This window comes from Mastomys coucha, unplaced genomic scaffold, assembly GCF_008632895.1.
Source record: "Mastomys coucha isolate ucsf_1 unplaced genomic scaffold, UCSF_Mcou_1 pScaffold1, whole genome shotgun sequence".
Lineage (NCBI taxonomy): Eukaryota > Metazoa > Chordata > Mammalia > Rodentia > Muridae > Mastomys > Mastomys coucha.
Genome location: NW_022196891.1, coordinates 6,112,067 through 6,137,894, shown reverse-complemented (window position 1 = coordinate 6,137,894; position 25,828 = coordinate 6,112,067). Strand labels below are relative to the sequence as shown.

The 25,828-nt window shown below is 35.3% G+C and overlaps 1 protein-coding gene across 6 annotated transcripts in view; it reads right to left on the bottom strand.

Moving 5' to 3' along the window:
- The window catches only part of Cdh7 (cadherin 7), a 146,453-nt gene that overhangs the window by 13,571 nt on the left and 107,054 nt on the right, over positions 1-25,828 (bottom strand). For all 6 annotated transcript variants that reach the window (XM_031379948.1, XM_031379928.1, XM_031379939.1 and 3 more), the window contains one exon: positions 21,864-22,115. In XM_031379948.1, the coding sequence (XP_031235808.1) occupies positions 21,864-22,115 (252 nt within the window). The remainder of the gene's footprint in view (positions 1-21,863; positions 22,116-25,828) is intronic.

Sequence of the window (25,828 nt, the reverse complement as noted above, 5' to 3'; positions counted from 1 at the left end):
TTGTTTTTTTGTTTTTTTGGAGGGGAAACTGGGAATGGAGAAATTCGCATATAAATAAAGAAAAAAAAGAATACAGGAAATGGGAGAGAGGCTCAGGTGTAAAAGATACTGTAGAAAAAAATCAATATATTGGTGAAAGAAAGTGCAAAATGTAAAAGATAATGATACAAAACATCCAGAAAATGCAGGACACCATTCAAAGACTAAACTTTAGAATAGGAATAGAACAAAGAAAAGATGCCCAGCTCAAAGGCCCAAAACACATCAACAGAACCATAGAAGAAAATTTCCCCTAACCTAAGGAAAGAGATACCTATAAAGGTACAAGAAGCTTAAAAAACACAAAATCAGAGATTGAAATCTTCCAAGCACATAATAATCAAAATGCTAAATACACAGAACAAATGAAGACTTTTAAAAGCAGCAGGGGAAAAGGGCCAAGTGACATGTAAGACCTATCAGAATTATACCTGCTTTCTCAACTGAGACTCTAAAAGCCAGAAGTGCCTGAGAAGATGTCTTAAATATGTCTAGAGACCACAGATGTCAATCCAGACTACTATATTCAGCAAAATTTTTAATCACCATACATGAAAAAAGCAGGTAATCCAAGAAAAATTAAGCAGTATATTTCTACTAACACAGCCCTATAGAGGATACTAGAAAACAATTACAACCTGACGAGACTAACAACACTCAAGAAAACACAAAATATTAAATAATTTTATACTACTAAAAACAATAGAATAGAAACATATATGCATGCTTAAACTACCACTATCAACATTAAAATGACAAGAGGTGACACTCGTTGGTCATAATGTCTCTCAACACCCATGGTCTCAATTTCCTAATAAAAAGGCACAGGGTAACAGAATGGATGCAAAAACAAGGTCCATCATTCTGCTCCATACAAGAAATTCACCTCAGCAACAATGATAAACATTACCTCAGAGTAAAGGACTGAAAATAGTTTTTCCAAACAAATGGACCCAAGAATCAAGCTGGAGTAGCAATTCTAATATCTAAAAAATAGACTTTAAACCAAAAGTAATCAAAAGATATAGGAAAATATGCTTCATACATATCAAAGAACGAACATTCACCAAGAAGACATCTCAATTCTAAACATTTGTGCTCTAAATACAAGGGCACCTACATTCACAAAAGAAGCATTACTAAAGCTTAAATCAAACATCAAATCCCACATATTAACTATGGGGAACTTTGACACCCCACTTTCATCAATGGACAAGTGATCAGGTCAAAAACTAAACAGAAAAATAACAAAATAACAGAGGTCATGATTCAAATGGACTTAAATGATATTTTTAGAACATTTCACCCAAATACATAAAAATATACCTTCTTCTCAGCAACTCAAGGAACCTTCTCCAAAATTGAACATAGAATCAGTCACAATAGAAGCCTCAAAAGATACAAGAAGATTAAAATCACCCCTTGCATCTTATCAGACCACCATGGATAAAACCTTGACTTCATCAAAAACAGAAACAAAAGAAAGGTTACATACTTATGGAAATGAAACAAATTTTTACTCAGTCATCACTGGATCGGGAAGAATGATGAAAGAAATTAAAGATTTTCTAGAAATGAATGAAAATGAGGGCACAACATACCCAAACGTATGGGATAGTATAAAAGCTAAGAGGAACGTTCATAGCATTAAATGCCTTCATGAAGAAATTGGAGAATTTTCACACTAAGAACTTAGAAAGAACACCTAAAGGCCCTACAAAAAAGGAAACACTCCCAAGAGTAGTCTATTTCAGGGAATAATCAAACTCGGGGCTGAAATAAATTAATTAGAAATTAAGAGAATAAATAAAAAATCAATGAAACCAAGTGTTTGTTCTTGAGAAAATCAACAAGATAGATAAACCACTAACCAAACTAACAAAAAGACAAAATAAGATTATCCAAATTAACAAAATCAGAAAAGAAAAGGCAGCCATAACAAAGAATAGTGAGGAAATTAAAAAAAAAATCATTAGGTCTTACTTCAAAAGGCTGTACACAATAAAACTGGAAAATCTAAATCTAAACGAAATGGATGATTTTCTAGACAGATACCAATTACCAAATCTAAATAAAGATCAGGTAAATCAAAGTAACAATTAGGTAAATCATCTGCGTAGTTCTATAACTCCTTAAGAAATAGAATCGGTCATTTAAAGTCTCCCAAACAAACAAACAAACAAACAAATGAAAAACCTGGGTCAAATGGATATAGCACAGAATTCTACCAGATATTCAGAGAAGAGCAATACTCCTCAAATTATTCAATAAAACAGGAACAGAAGGAATATCACCAAACTTGTTCTATGAGGCCAAAGTCACCATAATAGGTAAGTCACACAAAAACTCAACAAAGAAATAGAATTTCAGACCGATTTCCCTTATGAATATTGATACAAAAATGCTCAATAAAATACTCACAAACTGAATCCAAGAATATATCAATGACATTATCAACCATGACCCACTAGGCTTCAACCTAGGGATGAAGGTGTGGTTCTCTATATGAAAATCTAGCAGCATAATCTACCATATAAACAAATTAAAGTAAAAAACTATACGAACATACCAGTAGATGCTGAAAAAGCCTTTGACAAAATCCAACACATTTCATGCTAAGACTTAGAAAGATAATGAATATAAGGCACACACCTAAATACAGTAAAGGCAATATACAGCCAGCAAATAGCCAACATAAAATTAAATGGAGAGAAATATAAACCAATTACTCTAAAATCAGGGAAAAGACAAGGCTTTTCATTTTCTCCATATCCCTTCAATACAGTTCATGAAGCTAGATCAATATAGCAATTAAAGGAGATCAAAGAGATAAAAATTGGAATGGAAGAAGACAAAGTATTGCTATCCTCAGATGATATGATAGTATACATAAGAGATCCCAAAAACTCAACCAGAGAACTTCAATAGCTGATAAATACAGCAAAGTGATTGGATCCAAAATTAACTCAAAGAAATCAGTGGTGTTCCTGTTTACAAGCAATAAACAGGCTAAAACAGAAGTTAAGCATACAGTGCACTTCATAAAAGCCACTATTAATATAAATATGTTGTTATATCTCCAACCAAGTGAAACATCTGTATGATAAGAACTTCAAGTCTATGAAGAAAGAAATTGAGGAAGATATTGGAAAATGAAAAGACCATTCATGCACATGGATCCATAGAATTAACATTGTAAAAACACCAAATTACCAAAGGCAATGTTCACCAAAGATTCAATGCAAGCCCCATTAAACTTCCAACACAATTATTTACAGATCTTAAAAGAACAATTCTCAACTTCATATGGAAAAAAAACAAACCAAAACAAAACCAAAACAAGAAACCTAAGATAGCTAAAAAACCCTAAGTAATACAAGAACATCTGGACATATCCCTATCCTGGAGTGCAAGCTTTACTATAGAGCAACATTAATAAAAATTACATGGTATTGTTATAGAAGCAGACAGGTTGATCAAGGCAATCGAATGGAAGGTCTAGAAATAAACCCATACACCCACAGACACTTGGTTTTTGACAAGATCAAAACTATACAATGGAATGTGGGGCGGTGGTGGCATATGCCTTTAATCCCAGCACTTGGGAGGCAGAGGCAGGCAGATTTCTGAGTTCAAGGCCAGCCTGGTCCACAGAGTGAGTTCCAGGACAGCCAAGACTACACAGAGAAACCCTGTCTGGAAAAACAAAACAAAACAAAACAAAAACAAAAACAAAAACAAAAACAAAAGCAAAACTATACAATGGAAAACGGAAAGCATCTTCAACAAATGGTACTGCTCTAACTGGATGTCTGCACATGTAAGAATGCAATTAGATCTATGTTTATCACCCAGCATAAAACACAAATTCAGTTTCTGCTCTAAACTTTGTCTCTGCATCTCCTCCCATGGGTATTTTGATCCCCCTTCTAAGAAGGACCAAAGTATCCACACTATGGTCTGGCCATTCAGTGACTATCCCACCTGGGAATTCACCCCATATACAGTTACCAAACCCAGACACTATTGTGGATGCCAACAACTGCTTACTGACAGGAGCCTAATATAGTTCTTTCCTGAGGGGTTCTGCCAGTGCCTGACAATACAGAAGTGAATGTTCATAGCCATCCATTGGACTGAGCACAATGAAGGAGCTGGAGAAAGAACCCAAGGAGCTGAAGGGGTTTGTAGCCCCATAAGAGGAACAACATTATGAACCAAACAATACCCCCGAGAACTCCCAGGCACTAAACTACCAACCAAAGTGCACACAGGAGGGACTCGTGGCTCCAGCTGCATATGTAGCAGAAGGCCTTGTGGGACTTCAATGAGAGGAGAGGCCCTTGGTCTTGTGAAGGCACAATGCCCTAGTGTAGGGAAATGTCAGGACAGGGGATCAGGAGTGGGTAGGGTAGTTAGCAGGGGGTGGTGGATAGAATAGGGAGTATTTGGAGGGGAAATCGGACAAAGGGATTAAAATTTTAAATGTGAATAAGGAAAACATCTAATAAAAACAAAACAAAACACAAGTTCAAACGGATAAAAGCTCTCAACATAAAACGGGACACACTAAATCAAATAGAACGAAGTGGGGAATGCCTCTGAGCTCTTTGGAACATGGCATTGAACTCCCTCTTCTGATTCCACAAATACTAGGTATGCATGTGGTGTACATACATGCCTGAAGGCAAAACCTTCATACATACTAAAAAAAATAAAGCAATCTTTAACAAAATGAAGATTCAAAGACTCTTACATGTTGAGTGAGGTTACATCATAATAGAAAACATACTGTGAATATGTTTTGGAAAATTTGTTTCTTCCTTTTGAGAATCTTCAAGCAGTGAACATGTAGGAGTAACCTGGTATCTGAGACTAGGTGATGCTAGCTTCCAGAAAAGCTTCCCCTTCTGTTCCATGCAAATTAACACTTCCATGTCTGCTAGAAATTTATCTTAATTTTATCTTTTATTTTAATTTTGTTTTATTTATAAATTTATTGATCACAAAATCTTCAACCTATAATTTGTCCTGCCTGCAAGATATACAAGAGGAAAGATGGAGCAAAAATTGAAGGAAGGGCCAACCAATGACTTGTCCAGCTTGAGATTCATGCCACGTGAGGAACCCACCCCAACACTGTTAATGATATTCGGTTACACTTGCAGACACGAGCCTTGTGTGGCTGTCATTAGTGAAGCTTTAACACACTGATGGAAGCAGATGCAGAGACCTACAACCAAACTTTGGGCTGGGCTTGGGAAATCCTACAGAAGAGGGGGAATAAAGGATTAAAGGACACAGAAGGTTCAAGGGCACTACAATAAAACCTACAGAATCAGCCAACCTAGCCCCATAGGGGTTCACCAAGACTGAACATACAACCAGAGAGCAAGCATGGGAGGAAACCTGGTACTCTATTCATATGTAACAGATGTGAAGCTTGTACTTAATGTGAGACATCTGAAGCAGGAGTGGGGACTGTCTTTGACTCAGTTACCTGTCTTAAGATCCCTTTATGCCTAACTGGGCTACAACTTCACTTGCCAAGGTGGTTGATATTCATGGGAGGCCCTCCATTGACTGAGAAAAAAGGGAGGAGCTATGGATACAGGGGCTGGAAGAGTAAGAGAGAGGGAATGGGAGGAAAGAAGAGAGGGGAGCTTGTCATTAGAATGTAAGACATTTAATTAAATAACAATTTATAAAAAGAAAAATGAAATAAATGTTTAGGGGTACTGTCCCTCACATTCTACCATTGCTAGCTTTTCTTTTTCTTCCTTGCTTTTCATTGATGAGCCTAATGCACTCCTGATAACTTTCACATCAAGACATCCTTTCTGTTTTTCAGGTTGAACAGACCCTATTGGAATATGATTGCTTACTAGTTCATTGAAATGAAACCATAAATAACATAAAGCATAATTAAATAGCTCAGATTGTTAGCAATTATTTTTTATTATTTTATCATGACCTCTTTTTTTAATAGTTTGTGTTCACCTTACTTTCACTCATGCTATTCAAGAACTATGGATTTAAAATCATTACACTTCATGTCATATCCTGCAGATAAATTGGGTTTAGAACCCAACAAATAGTGTCTGAAATACAAAGTAAAGGGGTTTTCTTAAATATTCTGAAGAGCAGTACTCTAGGCAAGTTCGCACATACAAGACAAGAAAAACAAGCCTACACAAACCAATGTGTACAGAATCAGCTGTAGCACCAAGAAAATAAATTAATAAACTAAAGAATGGATAAATAAGGATTGTGTAAGATTGGAAGATGGAACAAAGAAAAAGCTGACTTGGAAAACAATAAAATGTGACTGTAAATCAAGAAAAGAGGCAGGATTTAGGAATATAGTTCAAAATTTCAGCTACTATTTTTTCTTTTTATTTTGGTTTTTTTGTTTGTTTGTTTGTTTGGGTTTTTGTTTTGTTTTATTTTGTTTTGTTTTTTCGAGACAATGTTTCTTTGTGTAATCCTGGCTGTCCTGGAACTCACTGTGTAGACCAAGCTGGCCTGGAACTCAGAATTCTACCTGCCTCTGCCTCCTAAGTGTTGGGATTAAAGGCATGCACCACCACTACCCAGCTCTGTTATATTTTTTTTTAATAGGAAAATACTTAGGCCAGAAATATCCAGTTCATGTTTGATTAGAAATTACCAATTTCCTCCCTCTCTTCAACACATGTATATCTTTTACTTTAATCAACCATATGCCACTTGAACTGTAGTGTAGTTCATGTGAATATATCTTACATCCCTCCACTAAGCCCAGTGTCATGATCTTATAGGTCTCATCTGCTTTGGATTTTGCATTGACTAGACAGTTGTACTAGATATAATATACTTTTACCTACCTCCATTTTCTCAAATACAAAATACAAATAATAGTTCTTTTATTGTATAAGCACTATTTTTTGGTAATTTTGTGAAGATTGGATAAAATTGTATTTATGAAGTAAGTATATAATAAACATTACCTCCTTTTATTATATATTAGTCCTTATATGACTAACTCACACTGTAAAGCCTTAAACACTTCAGTTCCTATTTTTTCAAGCATTGTATCCAAGTTTGAAGTATCCAAAGTCTTCAAGCTAGTATCCAAAAATACACATAAATTCTACTTACAACCACATGAGTAGAATGATTAGAATGATCAGCCAAAACATACTTAATGGAGTATTCTGAATGATGAATAAATGTTTTACTGGGAATTTATTGAGTGTGTTAAATATGTAGCAAAGCTTATAAAATCCACATACTGTTAAGCATTATTTGTGGATTCATTAAAAAGAATTTTGTCTCATATGTGCTTTATGGTATGTTTCAATAATATGCTACTAGGTAAAGGAAAGGGTGTATGAGAGTGAGGCAAGAGTAATGTAGAGAAGGAGAAGGAGGAACGGGAGTATACGGAGAGTGACCTCCTACTCTGAAGAGGCTTTTAATGCAATATATATATATATAATTTACACATGGTACCTGACTGAAGTATATAAATAGTGGAAAAGCTTAAGTACGTATTGTGATATAGAGGTAGTGTGTAAATTTCTTTTATGATTACTTGCAGTTTTGAGAACATGTTCTTAGAAGAGAAAGCATAAGTCCACAGCATAATGTATTATGTGAACCTGAAACCATGTAGGTAATGTTTTTCAAGAAAATGGTTCTAATTTTGAAAACAGTAGAAACAAAGGTTTGAAAAACAATTGCTACATGGTGATGAAAAATAATACAGGCTGGTACCTTTTCAATAGTGAGCCTGTAAAAGAATTTGTTTTGATTTGAGAACCATAAAAAAACATTTTGATGTTCTTTAAGCATTTTTGTTCCTACTAAGTATTTTTCAAGATAATACATATGACATGTTTTAAAATTAAATTCCCAGACAAGGAATAATTCTGGTGATCAGAAAGAGAGTGTTATCTAAGGTAAGACCTAAGGGAAACTAGGAAGAACAAATAGAAAATAAGGTTTTCATTTTTGCTCTTTGGGTTGTAGAATTGCAAATATACACATATTCTCAAAAAAAAAGGGCAACAATTTAACTTGTATTTTAAGCTCTCTTGGCACAACTTTTAAAATGAATTAATTATAGTTGATATATAGCCTAAGTGAGTCATTGAGATAAATATAAAGCAAGTACAATATATTGAACTGATGACAAGATATTTGTCATGTCTACTGGGACATGTTCTTTATTAGGTAGTGATAAAATTCTGATTTTTTTTAACACACACAACACTATTAATCTGAAGATATTATTACATTTCACCTATGCCATATCTATTTTTTTAACTGAGGTAAATTGATCCCCAAAATATCTTCAAAATACTGAACATTAGGAGAAAGATGAAAATTATATTCCAAGACATATATTACTTGTGCATAATGATGAAGATAAAATCAAATGTTATTTACCATAACTGAGTACATTCTATTTACTTAGATTATTCAGCATGAACATTTGGAATTCCTTCTGTCGTTTAGATAATCAATTCGTGAGGTATTTCATATAATTGCAAAATAATGTTTACCTCTTGCTTTTGAATGCAGGATTTCATTAGAAGAGAAACAGGAAAATAAAATAATAAATTTAAGCAGTTGTGATACTTTAATCTTTGCTATGATGGATTCCCTGAGACTACCATATCCCCATTGTTAAAAGGCCCATGGTGAAATCACATAAATTGGGTTCAGAACCCAACAAATAGTGCCTAAAATACAAAATAAAGGGATTTTTTCTCATATATTCTGAAGAGCAGTACTCTAGGCAAGTTAGCACATACAAGACAAGAAAAACAAGCCTACACAAACCAATGTGTACAAAATCAGCTGCAGCACCAAGAAAATAAATCAATAAACTAAAGAATGGATAAAGATTGTGTAAGATTGGAAGATGGGACAGAAAAAAGGCTGACTTGGAAAACAATAAAATTTGACTGTAAATCATAAAAGAGGCAGGATTTAGGAATATAGTTGAAAATTTTAGCTATTCTTATTTTTGTTTTGTTTTTTGATTTTTTTTTTTTTTGAGACAATGTTTGTCTGTATAGTCCTAGCTGGCCTGGAACTCATTCTTTAGACCAGGCTGGCCTCAAACTTAGAAATCTACTTGCTTCTGCCTCCCAAGTGCTGGGATTAAAGGCGTGCACCACCACTGCCCAACACTCAGCTATTTAATAGAACATGGAGCATACATAGTGAGACCTGATGTAAAATTATGCCAACCAGAGATTTGCAAATGACATGCACAAATTAGATACTGATTACCATGTCTCAAGACATAGAAATGTTTAATTATACCTGAAATTAATCCTTCTTTACTGAAAATGTGTCCAGGGGCACCTCTCACTTAATGTGATCATGATAATGATTTAATTTGAAACTGGGTTAAGACAGTGTTCAAAGTATAATGAATATTTTATACACAAGTACAATGTGTGTGTTATAATCTGTAGCAAAATAAATTCATATAAATTCATATAAAGTGTATAATTGAAAGTGTGTTTTCAAAGGTGAAAATTAACTGGAGTAGACCATGAATTAGATGCCCTGAGTTAACTAAACATCTAAAAACTCATCGCATAAAGCACTGGAGGCCCTTTGTGGTAGCTTCCAAGCTTGAGATACTTAGAGGTATTAAGCCCTTTCCCAGTGGCATCTTGGCATGTAATACTGGAAAACACATTTGGAAAAATAGATTTTCAGGACAATTAATAAGACACCTAGTCTTCTTTCTGCTGCTTCAGTTTGATTTCTGATTGTGACCTGTAGTGGCCCTGGGGCTTTGCACCTACTTCCTTCATCCTTTGTTTGCTCTGAGAAAAGAGATACAGCAATGAGAGTTGCCTAGGAAACAGTTTATAAGAATTTACTTGCATAATGCTAAGAGATAGCCAAGCTCATTGCTTATGAAAGTAATCTATTTCTCCTTCATTCTGATTTATGTTTCCTTTAAGTAAGAACATATTTGCTTTTATGAATGAGCAAGGGAAACACTACCCATTGTCTCAAAGACAACATGTGAAGGCTAAGGCATTGTGATAGATCATTAGGAATAATGTGTTTCTTACATGCCTTTTCTGGTGTTATCACTATTCTCAGTTACTTGGGATATGTTTTTGCACATTAGTTAAAATTTTTCTCCATTTATAAAAATAAGATAACACTTTCAAATCAAACAAAAAATCATAAACAGCCTCTACAAAGGAGCCTAAAGCTTGTTCAGATTTGGAAGGTCATAGATGCATAATTAAAAGACCTATAACAGTTGAAAGTCAAGCTTCCTGTTTAGACATGGTAGAGAAGTTAGAATTCTCTGTGGTGAATGACTAGTTTATATAAAAACCTTTTTAAGCCAAGGCTTGTGGAGCTGTGGCACTCTGAGTAAAAAGCAAAGAGCAGGAAGGGAGACAACATTATTTCAGTCACTTGAAATTATAGCCCAAGTAGGGAAATAAATAGAAACTAATTCCAAAAATGCTGTAGAACCTTCAGGGAGAAGAAATAGTCGTCCCTGGGCAGAAAAAGGTAATCAAGCTGTAATAGTCCCAAAATAGTTGTGCATCTGTTAATGAGGAAATTATTTTAAGCCAAAGCAGGTGAAATTATTCTTCTGAATTTCTTAAAAGATCTACCTCAGTAATAATTGAATGTGTCAGTTGTACATTCTGTTCTTTTCATAAAGTGTTTTCACTCTGGTAGAAAAACATCTTAATTTGTTAAATATAAACTTAACTATGATAATATAGTGGACTAAATTAGTATTGTAGTTAGTTATGGGAAATAGTTTTTATTCTGCTTTTAGAATACTAAACCATTTTCCACATATTGATAAAACTTTTCTACATGAAAAATATTTAAGGTAACTTTTTTATTTCCATATCAAGAGATTTGAAGCTGCAACTTCTGATTCCTCTCAAGATATATCTGGTCAGTTTTAATAACGGAAACCTCATATTCTGAGTTCTGGGTTATTGCTTTTATTTAGTTTATTGAGATTTAAATATTTTTCAGTCAGAGGTGAGGGTAAGCAGAAGAAATCACTCATGCTCAGAAGTGGCAGGGAAGCTGGGACAGGATTCTTTTTACCTCCATCTACACCTAGGAGGGACAGCCGGATCCACAGCCCTCTTTGCCCCTTCCCCCCAAGCAGAGAGCTTGACTCCAGGGAGTGCTTTGACCCAGGGACTAAGGTGAGATCTCCATTTCCTCTCTGATGACTTTCTAAAGCAGGATCAGCAGGGAGGCACAGGCCTCAGAAGTGGCAGGGAAGCTGGGACAGGATCCTTTCTACCTCCATCTACACCTAGGAAAGACTGCAGATCCCTAGTCCTCTCTGCATATTTCCTGCAAGCAGAGAGCCTGTCTCCAGGGTGTGCTCTGACCCCAAGACTCAGGAGGGATGGCTGACCCAAAGCCCTGTGCTCACAGGTCTTACCAGAGGACAGCTGATCTCCCAGAAGTGCTGACACAGGCATACAGACCCACAGGAGGAACAAGATCTAGTCAGAGACAGCAAGAATATCTAACACCAGAGGTCAACAGATGGTGAAAGGCAAACGCAGAATCTTAACCACCAGAAACCAAGACTACTTGGCTGCATCAGAACCTACTACTCCCTCCACAGCAAATCCTGCATATCCCAAAACACCTGAAAAGCAAGATTTGGATCTAAAAATCATATCTCAGGATGGTGATAGAAGAATTTAAGGACATGAATAAGTCCCTTAAAGACATACAGGAAAACACAGGTAAACAGGTTCAGGCCCATAAAGAAGAAACATAAAAATCCCTAAAGAATTACAGGAATGCACAACCAAACAGGTGAAGGAATTGAATAAAGCTATCCGGTACATAAAAATGGAAATGGAAACAGTTAAGAAATCACATGGATAAAGAACTCTGGAAGTAGAAATTCTAGAAAAGAAGTCAGAAACCATAGATGCAAGTATCACCAACAGAATGCAAGAGATAGAAGAGAAAATCTCAGGTACAGAAGATATCATAGAAAATATTGACACAACAATCAAAGAAAAAACAAAATGCAAAAAGTTTCTATCCCAAAACATCCAGGAAATCCAGGACACAATGAAAAGAGCAAACTTATGGATAATAGGTATAGAAGAGAGTGAAGACTTCCAATTTAAAGGGTCAGTAAATATCTTCAACAAAATTAGTGAAAAAAATTCTAACCTAAAGAAAGAGATGCCCATGAACATATAAGAAGCCTATAGAACTCCAAATAGACTGGACCAGAAAAGAAATTCCTTCTACCACAAAATAGTCAAAACACTAAATGCACAAAACAAAGAAAGAATATTAAAAGCAGTGAGGGAAAAAGATCAAGTAACATATAAAGGCAGGCATATCAGAATTACAGCAGACTTCTCAACAGAGACTAGGAAAGCCTGAAGATCCTGTGTTGATATCATATGGACCATAAGAGAACACAAATACCAGCCCATGCTACTATATCCAGCAAAACTCTCAATTTCTGTAGATGGAGAAACCAACACATTCCATGACAAAAACAAATTTACACAATATATTTCCACAAATCAAGCCCTTCAAAGGATAGTAGATGGAAATTTCCAAAACAAGGAGGGAAACTACATCCTAGAAAAAGAAAGAAAGTAATTTTCCAACAAAACTAAAAGAAGATAGCCACATGAACAGGATTCCAACTCTAACAACAAAAATAGCAGGAAGCAACAATTACCTTTCCTTAATAACTATTAATATCAATGGACTCAATTCCCCAATAAAAAGATATAAAATATCAGACTGGGTACATAAACAGGACCCAACATTTTGTTGCAAACAGGAAACCCACCTCAGTGACAAAGACAGACACTACCTCAGAATAAAAGGCTGGAAAACAATTTTCCAAGCCAATGGTCACAAGAAAAAGCTAGAGTAGCCATTCTAATATTGAATAAAATCAACTTTCACCCTAAAGTGATCAAAAAAGTTAAGGAGGGACACTTCATACTCATCAAAGTATGAGCTACCGAGATGAACTCTCAATTCTGAACCTCTATGCTCCAAATGCAAGGGCATCTACATTCATAAAAGAAACTTTACTGAAGCTCAAAACACATATTACACAGCACACAATAATAATGGGAGATTTCAATACCACACTCACTGCAATGGACAGATCATGGAAGATATAGGGAGACTAGGAGACTAACAGAAGTTATGAAACAGATGGATTTAACACACACACACACACACACACACACACACATACACACACACACACACATATAAAACTTTTTATCCTAAAACAAAAGGATATAACTTTTTCTCAGCACCTCATGGTACCTTCTCCAAAACTGACCATATAATTAGTCACAAATCAGACCTCAACAGATTCAAGAAGATTGAAATAATTCATTGCATCTTATCAGATCACTATGGACTAAGGCTGCTCCTCAATAACAACATAAGCAATAAGAAACCCACATATATGTAGAAGCTTAACAACACTCTATCCAACAATAACTTGGTCAAAGAAAAAATAAATAAAGAAAGTAAAGACTTTCTAGAGTTTAACAAAAATAAAGCCACAACACACCCAAACTTATGGGACACAATGAAAGCTGTCCTAAGAGGAAAACTCATATATTTAAGTGCCTCCAAATAGAAACTAGAGAGAGCATGCACCAGCAACTTGTTCTGAAAGCTCTAGAACAAAAAGAAGCAAATTCATCCAAGAGCAGTTGAAGACAGGAAATAATCAAACTCAGGGCTGAAATCAACCAAATGGAAACAAAAAGAACTATACAAAGAATCAACCAAACCAGGAACTGGTTCTTTGAAAAAAATCAACAAAATAGATAAACCATTAGCCAGGCTAACTAGGGTACACAGAGGCAGTATCCTCCCTCAGTAACAAGATCAGAAATGAAAAGGGAGACATAACAACAGATACTAAGGAAATCCAAAAAATCATGAGATCCTACTACAAAGGCCTATAATTAACAAAACTGAAAATCCTGGATGAAATGGACAATGTGCTAGACATATACCAGGTACCAAAGTTAAATCAGTATCAGATAAATGATCTAAACAGTTCCATATCTGCTAATGAAATAGAAACAGACATTAATAGTCTCCCAACCACAAAAAAAAGCCCAGTACAAGATGGGTTTAGTGCAGAGTTTATCAGACCTTCAAAAAAGGCCTAATACCAATGCTCCTCAAACTATTCCACAAAATAGAAACAGAAGGTAGTCTACCAATTCGTTCTATGAAGACACAATTACTCTGATACCCAAACCACATAAAGACCTAACAAAGAAAGAAAACTTCAGACCAATTGCCATTATGAATATTGATGCAAAAATTGTCAACAAAATTCTTGCAAACTGTATCCAAGAAAATAATCAAAATGATCATCCATCATGATCAAGTAGGCTTCATCCCAGGGATGCAGGGATGGTTCAATATACAGAAATCCATCAAAATAATTCACTATATAAACAAACTCAAAAAAGAAACATATGATCATCTCATTAGATGCTGAGAAAGAATTTGACAAAATCCAACATCCCTTCATGAAAAAGGTCTTGGAAAGATCAGGAATTCAAGGCCTATACTTAAACACTGTAAAAGCAATATACAGCAAACCAGAAACCAATATCAAACAAAATGGAGAGAAACTTGAAGCAATCCCACTAAAATCAGGGACTAGACAAGGCTGCCCACTCTCTCCCTACAGATTCCACTTTGTACTTGAAATCCTATCCAGAGCACTTAGACAACAAAAGTAGATCAAAGAGATACGAATAGGAAAGAAAGAAGTCAAATTATCACTATTTGCTGATGATATGAGAGTATATTTAAGTGACTCAAAAATTCCAACAGAGAGCTCCTAAACCTTATAAACAACTTCAGAAAAGTAACTGGATATAAAATTAACTCAAGCAAATCTGTGGCCTTACTCTTCATAAAGGATGAACAGGTTGAGAAAGAAATTAGGGAAACAACACCCTTCACAATAGTCACAAATAATATAAAATACCTTGGTGTGACACTAACTAAACAGGTAAAAGATCTGTATGACAAGAACTTCAAGTCTGTGAAGAAGGAAATTGAAGACGATCTCAGAAGATGGAAAAATCTCACATGCTTGTGGATTTGCAGGATTAATATACTAAAAATGGCCCTCTTGCCAAAAGCAATCTACAGATTCAATGCAATCCCCATGAAAATTCCAACTCAATTCTTCACAGACTTAGAAAGAGCAATTTGCAAATTCACCTGGAATAACAAAAAACCTAGGATAGCGAAAACCATTCTTAACAATAAAAGAAACTGGTAGAAACACCATATCTGACCTTAATCTGTACTACAGAGCAATTTTGATTAAAAACTGCATAATATTGATACAGTGACAGGTAGATCAATGGAATAGAATTGAAGAATCAGAAATGAACCCCCACACCTATGGTCACTTGATCTTTGAAAAAGGAGGTAAAATAATCCAGTGGAAAAAAGACAGCAGATGCTGGCTCAACTGGCAGTTAGCATGTAGAAGAATGCAAATCGATCCATTCTTATCTCCTTGTACAAAGCTTAAGTCCAAGTGGATCAAGAACCTCTACATAAAACCAGATACACTGAAACTCATAGAAAAGGAAGTAGGGAAGAGCCTTGAGCACATGGGAACAGGGATAAATTTTCTGAACAGAACACCAATAGCTTATGCTCTAAGATCAAGAATTGACAAAAAGGACCTCATAAAATTGCAAAGCTTCTGTAAGGCAAAAGACACTGTCAATAGGACAAAACAGCAACCAACCAATTGGGAAAAGATCTTTACCAATCGTATATCTGATAGAGGGTTAATATTAAATATGTAGAAAGAATTCAAGAAGTTAGACTCCATAGAGACAAATAACCCTATTTAAAAATAGGGTACAGAGGTAAACAAAGAACTCTCAACCGATGAATACTGAATGGCTAAGAAGCACTTAAAGAAATATTCAACATCCTTAGTCATCAGGAAAATGCAAATCAAAACCACCATGAGATTCCTCCTCACACAGTCAGAATGGCTAAGATCAAAAACTCAGGTGACAGCAGATGCTGGAGAGGTTGTGGAGAAAAAGGAACAGTTCTTCATTGCTGATGGGATTGCAAGTTAGTACAACCACTCTGGAATTCAGTTTGGTGGTTCCTCCAGAAATGGGACATAGTACTACCTAAGGACCCAACTATACCACTCCTGGGCATGTATCCAGACGATACTCCAACATGTAATAGGGTCACAGGCTCCACTATATTCATAGCAACCTTATTTATAATAGCCAGAAACTGGAAACAGCCCAGATGTCCCTCAACAGAGGAATGGATACAGAAAATGTGCTATATTTACATAATGTAGTACTCCTCAGTTCTTAAAAACAAAGAATTTATGAAGTTCTTAGGGACATGGATGGATCTGGAGACTATTATAATGAGTGATGTAACCCAATCCCAAAAGAACACACATGGTATGCACTCTCTGATAAGTCGATATTAGCCCAGAATATCAGAATACAGAAAGTACAATCCATAAACCACAAGAAACTCAAGAAAGGAAGACCAAATTGTGAATATTCATTCCTTCATAAAAGGAGGAACAAAAATACCCATGAAATGAGTTGCAGAGACAAACTATGAAGCAGAGACTAAAGGAAGGACAATTCAGAGACTGTTCTACCTGGGAATCTTTTCCGTATTCAATCATCAAATCCAGACACTATTGTGGATGCCAGCAAGTGTTGGCTGATATAGCTGTCTCCTGAGAGGCTCTGACAGTACCTGACTAATAAAGAAGTAGAGGCTCACAGGCATTCTTTGGACTGAGTACAGGGTCCCCAATGTAGGAACTAGAGAAAGGACCCAAGGAGCTGAAGGGTTTGCAGAAAGAACAATATGAACTAGCTAGTACCCTCAGAGCTCCCAGACTAAACCACCAACCAAAGAGTACACATGGTGGGACTAATGGCTGTAGCAGCATATGTAGCATGGAATGGCCAAGTCTGTCATCAATCTGAGGAGAGGCCCTTGGTCCTGTGAAGATTCTATGCCCCATTGTAGGGGAATGCCAGGGCCAGAATGCAGGAGAGGGTGGGTTGATGAGCAGGGGGAGGAAGGAGGGAACAAGGTTTTGTTTTGTTGTTTTCTTTTTCTTTTTTTTTTCCCGAGAGGAAACTGGGAAAGGAGGTATCATATGACATGTAAACAAAGAAAATATCTAATAAAAATTAAAAAAAAAAACAAAGAATCTGAAAAAAAGAATGAAATCATTCACAGGGTTAGGAAAATAAAAGATGGAGGTGAAGTTTTGGGTTGTTTTTGTTTTGTTTTGTTTTGCTTTGAAGATAGGTTCTCATGTAGCTCAGGCTGTCCTCCAGCTCACTTTATAGACAAAGATGACCTTGAACTGTACATTCTCCTGCTTCTGTTTCCCAACTGTTTAAATGCTGTGGATGGAACCAATGTTTCCATGCCCAGTTTAGTGTTGTGGATGGAACCAATGAAATCAATACATGATAGTCAAGCGCTCTACCAACTGAGCCCCAGTCCTAGCCCCTTGAGCCTAAGATTGACATGCCCAACATTCCATGTTATTAAATTTAAGCTTTAGGAAGAAAAGTTATTGAGTGGCAAGATCCCTTTCCTTCCTTGTTGTCATGAATCAGTAATTGGTATCTGTCCAGAGAGCTGAGTGACTAAGATAACAGGTGCTCTTTAGCCATGTTAGATTCCTATCACCCAAATAATTTGTCATAACTATAGTTCCAGGAGATATGAAGCCCTTTTCTGGCCTTTGTGTGTATTGTACACACATAGTTCACAGATTTACATGCATATAAAATATGTATATATATAAAATAATAATAAATTTCAAAAAATATATATCTGTTAAACAAAAAAAGTAACAAAAGAGTAGACATACTGGATCTCATACCAAAAAAGTGGGGAAAATTCTTGAATGAATTGACAAAGGATAGGTTCAGTATTAATGTTCTAGTAACTTCATTTTAATATTTTCTGTCAAGTTCTAAGACTCTTTAGCATGTCACCTCACTGAAACAGAATGTAGACACTCAGTATTTTCCTTTTTAGGAATTCAAAGCCCAAAGGCTTCTATAGTTTTCTCCTTAAATGAACATGAGTCCCAAGTTCTCCCCTACCAAGGGCGATCACTTACCTTATTTTCATTAATTGGGAAGGTGAAAAAAACACTGACAAATAACAACATCTAGAGGCAAGATTTACAACATTATTTTATAAGTTATATAAATGAGGTATTTGTATATTTAGAATCAGGCACTTTCCAGAATTCGTATTACATATGTATACTTGTAAAACCTGAATGTTATTTCTTTGAAAGCTGACTGTATTATCTCTAGTTTTATAATAGTGAAGCCAGAAAGAAAAGAATACAAATGTTTTAAATATTTGATTCCATCAAATTGTGAAATAAAATTTGGAGATTATAATTTAATCCTGAATGTCTGGTGCTAGAATATTGTGGCTAGAAAATTGTCTGTTTCATCAAGATTTTCCAGTTTGGTTGAGTATAGGCTTTTGTAGTAGGAGCTGATGATTTTTTTTTTGTATTTCCTCAGTTTCTGTTATTAAATATTCTTTTCATTTATGATTTTGTTAATTTAGATACTGACTCTGTGCCCTCTGTTTAACTTCACTAAGGGTTAATCTATCTTGCTGATTTTCACAAAGAACCAGCTCATGGTTTTGCTGATTCTTTGCATAGTTCTTTTTGTCTCTATTTCATTGATTGAAGTAGTGTTGTCACCCTTCCTGCTCTTTGCTTTTCTGGAAAAACTCAATAAAATTCTCACAAATTGAATCCAAGAATATATCAAAATTTATCGATCATGTTCAAGTAGGATTCATCCCAGGGATGCATGGGTGGTTTATTATAAGAAAATCCATTAACGTAATCAACTATATAAACATATTCAAAGAAAAAACAACATGATCATCTGATTAAATGCTGAGAAAGCATTTGACAAGTACAACACCCTTCCATGGTAAAAGTCTTAGAAAGATCAGGAATTCAAGGCTCATACCTAAATATAGTAAAAGCAATATAGAGGACACCAGTAGCCAACATCAAACTAAATGGAGAGAAACTTGAAGTGTTCTCACTAAAGTCAGGGACTAGGCAAGGCTGCCCACTCTCTCCCTACCTATTCAATGTAGTACTCCAAATCCTTGCCAGAGCAATTAGACAACAAATGGACATCAAAGGGATAAAATGGGAAAGGAAGAAGTTAAATTATAGCTATTTTCAGATGATAGTATAGTTAAATGACCCCAAAAATTCCACCAGAGAACTCCTAAATCTGATAAACAACTTCAGCAAAGTGGCTGGATATAAAATTTACTCAAACAAATAAGTAACCTACCTCTACTCAAAGGATAAACAGGCTGAGAAAGGAATTATGGAAATGACACCTTTCACAGTAGTCATAAATAACATCAAATACCACAGTGTGACATGAACCAAGTCAGTGAACAATCTGTATACCAAGCACTTCAAGTCTCTGCAGAAAAAAATCAAAGAAGATCTCAGAAGATGGAAAGATCTTCCATGCTCATAGATTGGCAGGATTAATGTGGTAAAAATGACCATTTTGCTGAAAGCAACCTACAGATTCAATGAAATCCCAATAAAAATTCCAATTCAATTCTTCATAAAGTTAGAAACATCAACTTGAAAGTTTATTTGGACTAACAACAACAACAACAAAACCAGAATACTGAAAACTCTTCTCAACAATAAGAAAATTTCTGGGAGAATTAGCATCCCTGACCTCAACCTGTACTATAGAGCAATAGTGACAAGACATGCATGGCATTGGTACAGAGACAGGCAGGTAGATGAATGGAAGAAAATTGGTGACTCAGAAGTTAACCCACACACCTATAGTCACTTGATCTTTGAAAAAGGAGCTAAAACCATCCAGTGGAAAAAAGACAGCATTTTCAACAAATGTAAGGCAAAGGACACTATCAATTGGACAAAACAGCAGCCAACAGATTAACAAAAGATCTTTACCAATCTTACATCTGAAAGAGGGCTAATATTCAATATATTAAAAACCCTCAAGAAGTTAGACTACAGAGAACCAAATTACCCTTTTAAAAATTGGGGTAATCTGCTAAACATGGAATTCTCAAGTGAGGAATATCAAAGGTCCAAGAAGCACCTACAGAACATTCCTTAGTCATCAGGGAAATAAAAATCAAGACAATCCTGAGATTCCACATCATACCAGTCAGAATTGCTAAGAGCAAAATCTCAGGTGACTGCAAATGATAGTGAGGATGTGGAAAAAGAGGAACATTCCTTCATCACTGGTTGTATTGCAAACTGGTACAACCACTATGGATGTTCCTCAGAATATTGGACATAGTAATACATAAGGGCACAGCTATATGACTCCTGGGCATATACTAAAAAGATGGTCCAACATATAACAAGGACACATGTTCTACTATGTTCATAGATGCTTGATTTAAAATAACCAGAAGCTGGAAACAAACCAGATTTAACTCAACAGAGGAATGGATATAGAAAATATGGTACATTTACACGATGGAGTACTACTCAGCTTAAATACAATGACTTCATGAAATTCTTAGGCAAATGGATGGAACTAGAAAATATCCTTAATGAGGTTACCCAGTCACAAAAGAGCACACATGGTATGCACTCACTGATAAGTGCATATTAGCCCAAAAGCTTGGAATACCCAAGATACAATTCACAGAGCACATGAATTTCAAGAAGAAGGAAGACCAAAGTATGGGTGCTCAGGTCTTTCATAGAAGTGGGAACACAATAGTCAAGGGCAGAAACACAGAAAAAAATTGTGGAGCAGAGACTGAAGGAAAGGGTAGCCAGAGAATGACCCACCTGGTCATCCATCTCATATACAGACACCAAACCCAGACACTTCTGGGGATGGCAAAAAGTGTTGGCTGACAGGAGCCTGATATAATTGTCTCCTGAAGTGTTCTACTTTGAGCCTGACAAATACTGAGGTGGATGCTCACAGTCAACCATTGGACTGACCATAGGAGTTAGAGAAAAAACTGAAGAAGCTGAATAGCAGTCCTATTGGAAGAACAACAATATCAACCAACGAGACCCCTACAGATCTCCCACGAAGTGAAGAGCACACACAGAGGGACCCATGGGTCTAGCTGCATATGTAGAAGAGGAAGGCCTTATGGGGCATCAATTGAAGGAGGTAACTTGGAGTTGTGATGGCTGGATGCCCTATTGTAGAGAAATGCCAGGGCAGTGAGGTGGGAGTGTTTGGGTGGGCGGGGAGCACCCTCATAAAAGCAGCGGTAGGGAGATAGGATAGAGTGTTTCAGGAGTAGATATTGAAAAAAAGGGATAACATTTGAAATTTAAATAAATTAAATATATAATAAAAAAATTAAAAAATAATTAAAACATCAACAAAAGAAAATGTTAGGATAACTTTAACACTAAATTATTAGAAAATATTCACAGTAAATTCAGATAATATATCTTGAGCTGCTTTTGAAAGTGAAGCTCATATTCTTTTATTATATGTTGTAATTTTAAGCACACTGCTCAATTGAAAGATGAGTAGTATGTCTTAGTATAACACCTCCTGGTAAGTTATTTACATATCCTTTTAAAGGTACTCAAAGGAAATAAAAATGCGACAATTAAACTTATGGTATTTGGTTGTTTTGGTAATTTTTCCAACAAAGCAAGAACAGAAACCAGTACCTACCCAATAGAGTAAGGACACAGGCCAGTATTGCTATCAAGGCCCCAGTGCTGAGTCCAGCAGGCAGAACATAGGCCTCTGCATTGCAGGTCTGAGCTATGCCATCAGAGTCACAGTCACATACACGGATGGTAAGTGTGTTGGTACTGCTGAGTGAAGGAGATCCACTGTCCACAATGAAAATTGGCAGATAGTAAACTGATTGTTCCTGTCTGCGGAAGCCATTTCTCCTAGTGAGTATGGAGGCTGTATTGTCTAGGATAAAGAACAAAAATGTATAACAAAGCTTTTGATGAGATTTATGTTTAAAAACTTATACTCATGCTTTTCACTTTTCTCCTAAATGGCAAAACAACTGTGGCATAAGTTTTTTTTTGAAACACCCTCAATAAATTTCTTTGGACAGAAAGACAAATTTCCTATTTAATTCATGGTAATTATTAAGGTATTTCTGTTCTTCAACAGATAGCCAATAAAAGAAAACAAAACAATAAACAACACCATTACAATGTAAAATTAAATGTTTAATTAAATGGAATCTTTGTACACAATTTCCTTTGTTGTTTTACATATCTAAAATTTCAAATCATATATTTATAGAAACCTTGGTAAAGTTTTTAAATTAATAGGTATTCCTTTTTATTATGATTTTAAATGCATCACTTGCTTGAAAATTTTCTAAATCAATAAAGTAATATACCATAAAATAGCATAGTTTTTATTTAAATTGATATGGAATCAAGTATCACTAAACTAGGGCATATGTTCTGAGAAATGACACAGGCCACTTCTTATGTTCATATCATGATTTACTGACATAAACTAAGATATTTATGATTTCATTAGGTGATATAATCTTATGGGTTTTCCATCCTAGACATGGTCTATTAATGTCTGGAAAAAAAAGAAAAAAGAAGGGAGCTGTTAAACACAGATATTCAGAAGTGTTAGTATTGAAATAATTTTACACATCAGTTATTCACTCTTTCTCATGTAGCATGCTTATGAGTACTTTATTAATAGCACAGATATTAATTTATATTCATTATTCTATTTACCTAAAAAGTTATAATGACTATGAAAATTTGAAAGGGAATCAATTTATTTACATAACTGCAATATATATTACAGAAATAAATTTAATTTAGGGGTTTTTCTTTGTGTCATTTCTTTCAATTAACTAATACGAACTAATAGGATTCATAGAATTTATACTAACTAGTAAAACAAAAACACACAAAAAATAAGGCTCATACTATTGTCCTGTATGCAAATATACTTTTATTTGATAATCCTTCACAAATAGTTGAAAATTGCTTATTTAATATTATCATGAAGAATGTAGTAATATTTTAAGTAAAACAAGCTGATATAATTTTTGCATTAAGCATCTCAAAGTGATAAGCTAATATTCAAGTTCAATAAAAACACAATTTTGAATTAAAGGAGCTGTTTAAAAAAACACAATTTTGACTAGACAAAATACAAAAATTTAAGTGTCATTTTGATTTAGTATATTTTCATATATGCAATTTTGAAATGTTTTTCAAACTTATAATGTTTTTAAAATGTAACTGTAAGATATAAGTTTGAATTTGTAAAATGTATTAGCTACCTAATTAAGCATGAATTTGTTTAGAGATATCCTTCATGTTAGCATACACTTAATAATACACAGGTTAGTGGTTGGCTTTTCAAAAATGTTAATACCATCTTTATGAATTAATAAAAATGATTTAAAAATTATATATTGATAGTTTAACATTACTCACATAAAAATCATTCATAGATAGACATAGAGGCATATACATAGACGCATAAACAAACACATACACACAGCATTGAAAAGCATGGTCCAGATGCTCAGCATGTAGAAGAAGAACTCTATGATCAAGAAAGAGATTATAGTGGTCAGAGGCAGTGCTTTGAGCAGACTGTGGGCAATAGCTTTGCACCCAATCCCACAACACCCCGAGCAAGCTGGACTGCCAGGTGGTCGAACATGTCCAGGATCATAGATTCATCGGATCACAGGATCTCAGGAGCTTGATCACACCAGGATTTCAGATCCCAGAGACAGCTGGAATCTGAGGAGTTTTAACACAACCAAGATAACAGGAGGGACAGGCTCCAGTTGTGTGCAGGTAGCACTAGAGATAACCAGATGGTGAGAGGCATGTACAAGAACATAAGCAACAGAAACCAAGGTTACTTGACAGCATCAGAACCTAGTGCTACCAACATAGCAAGTACTGAATAACCCATCAACTAGAAATGCAAAATTCAGATTTAAAATCACTTCATGTGATGATGATAGAGGACTTTAAGAAGGACATGAATAACTCCCTTGAAGAAACACAAGAGAACACAGGAAAACAGGTAGAAGGCCTTAGAGAGGAAACACAAAAATATCTTAAAGAATTACAGGAAAATACAACCAAACAGGTGAAAAAATTGAACAAAACCATCCAGGATATAAAAATGGGAGTAGAAACAATAAAGAAATCACAAAGGAAGTCTACCCTGGATATAGAAAACACAGGAAAGAGATCAGAAGTCATAGATGCAAGCAACAGAATACAAGAGATAGAAGAGAAAATCCCAGGTGTGGAAGATACCATAGAAAACATTGATACAACAGTCAAAGAAAATGCAAAATGCAAAAAGCTCTTAACACAAAACATCCAGGAAATCCAGGACACAATGATGAGATCAAACCTAAGGATAGTAAGTATAGAAGTAAGTGAAGATTCCCAACTTAAAGGGTCAGTATTTATAGAAGAAAAATTTCCCAAACTTGCTCATGAATGTACAAGAAGCTTATAGGACTCCAAATAGACTAGTCCAGAAAAGAAATTCCTCTCATTTTCACAATGGTGTACTACTCAGCTATTAAAAACAATAAATTCATGAAATTCTTAGGCAAATGGATGGAACTAGAAACTATCATCCTGAGTGAGGTAACCCAATCACAAAAGAACACACATGGAATGCACTCACAGATAAGTGAATATTATTCCAAAAGCTCAGAATACCCAAGATGCAATTCACAGACAACATGAAGCTCAAGAATAAGGAATAGCAAAGTGTGGGTGCTTTGGTCCTTCCTAGAGGTGGGAACACAATACCCAAGGGAGGAAATACAAAGTATGGAGCAAAGATCGAAGGAAAGGCCATCCAGAGACTGCTCCACCTGGGGATCCTTCCCTTATACTGTCACCAAATGCAGACACTACTGTGGATACAAAAAAGTGCTAGTTGACAGGAGCCTGATATAATTGTCTCCTGAGAGGCTCTTCCAGAGCCTGACATATACAGAAGTAGATGCTTGTAGCCAATCATTGAACTGATCACAGGGTCCCCAATGGAGGAAATAGAGAAAGGACTGAAGGACCTGAGGGAGAACAATTATATCAAGCAACCAGAGCTCCCAGGGTCTAAACCACCAACCAAGGAGTACATATGGAAGAACCCATGGCTCTAGCTTTATGTGTAGCAGAGAGATTGGCCTTATTGGGCATCAATGAGAGAAGTGGCACTTGGTCCTGTGAATGTTTGATGCCACAATATAGTGTAGGGCAGTGAGGCAGGAGTGGGTGGGTGGGTGGGGGTACAATCTTATTGAAGCAGGAAGAGGGGAAATGTGATAGAGTTTCTTGGGGAGGATCTGGAAAGGGAATAACATTTGAAATGTAAATAAATAAAATATTGAATAAAAAATTTAAAAATGAAATTAAAGATCATATTTTTTGAATGAATACAACTTGGATTTACATTTTTATTTAGCCTAGTTATATAAAATATATTTACTATAAGATCTTTGAATGTAAGTGTAATAATGTGATATTAACAAAAATATTGTTGTCTTCAAATCCTGTATGTAGTTATTTAATATACATTATTAAATTGTTTCTAACAGAAAAAAAAGAGCTTGTAAAGTACTTTGTATTTGCTTTCTTTCTTTCTTT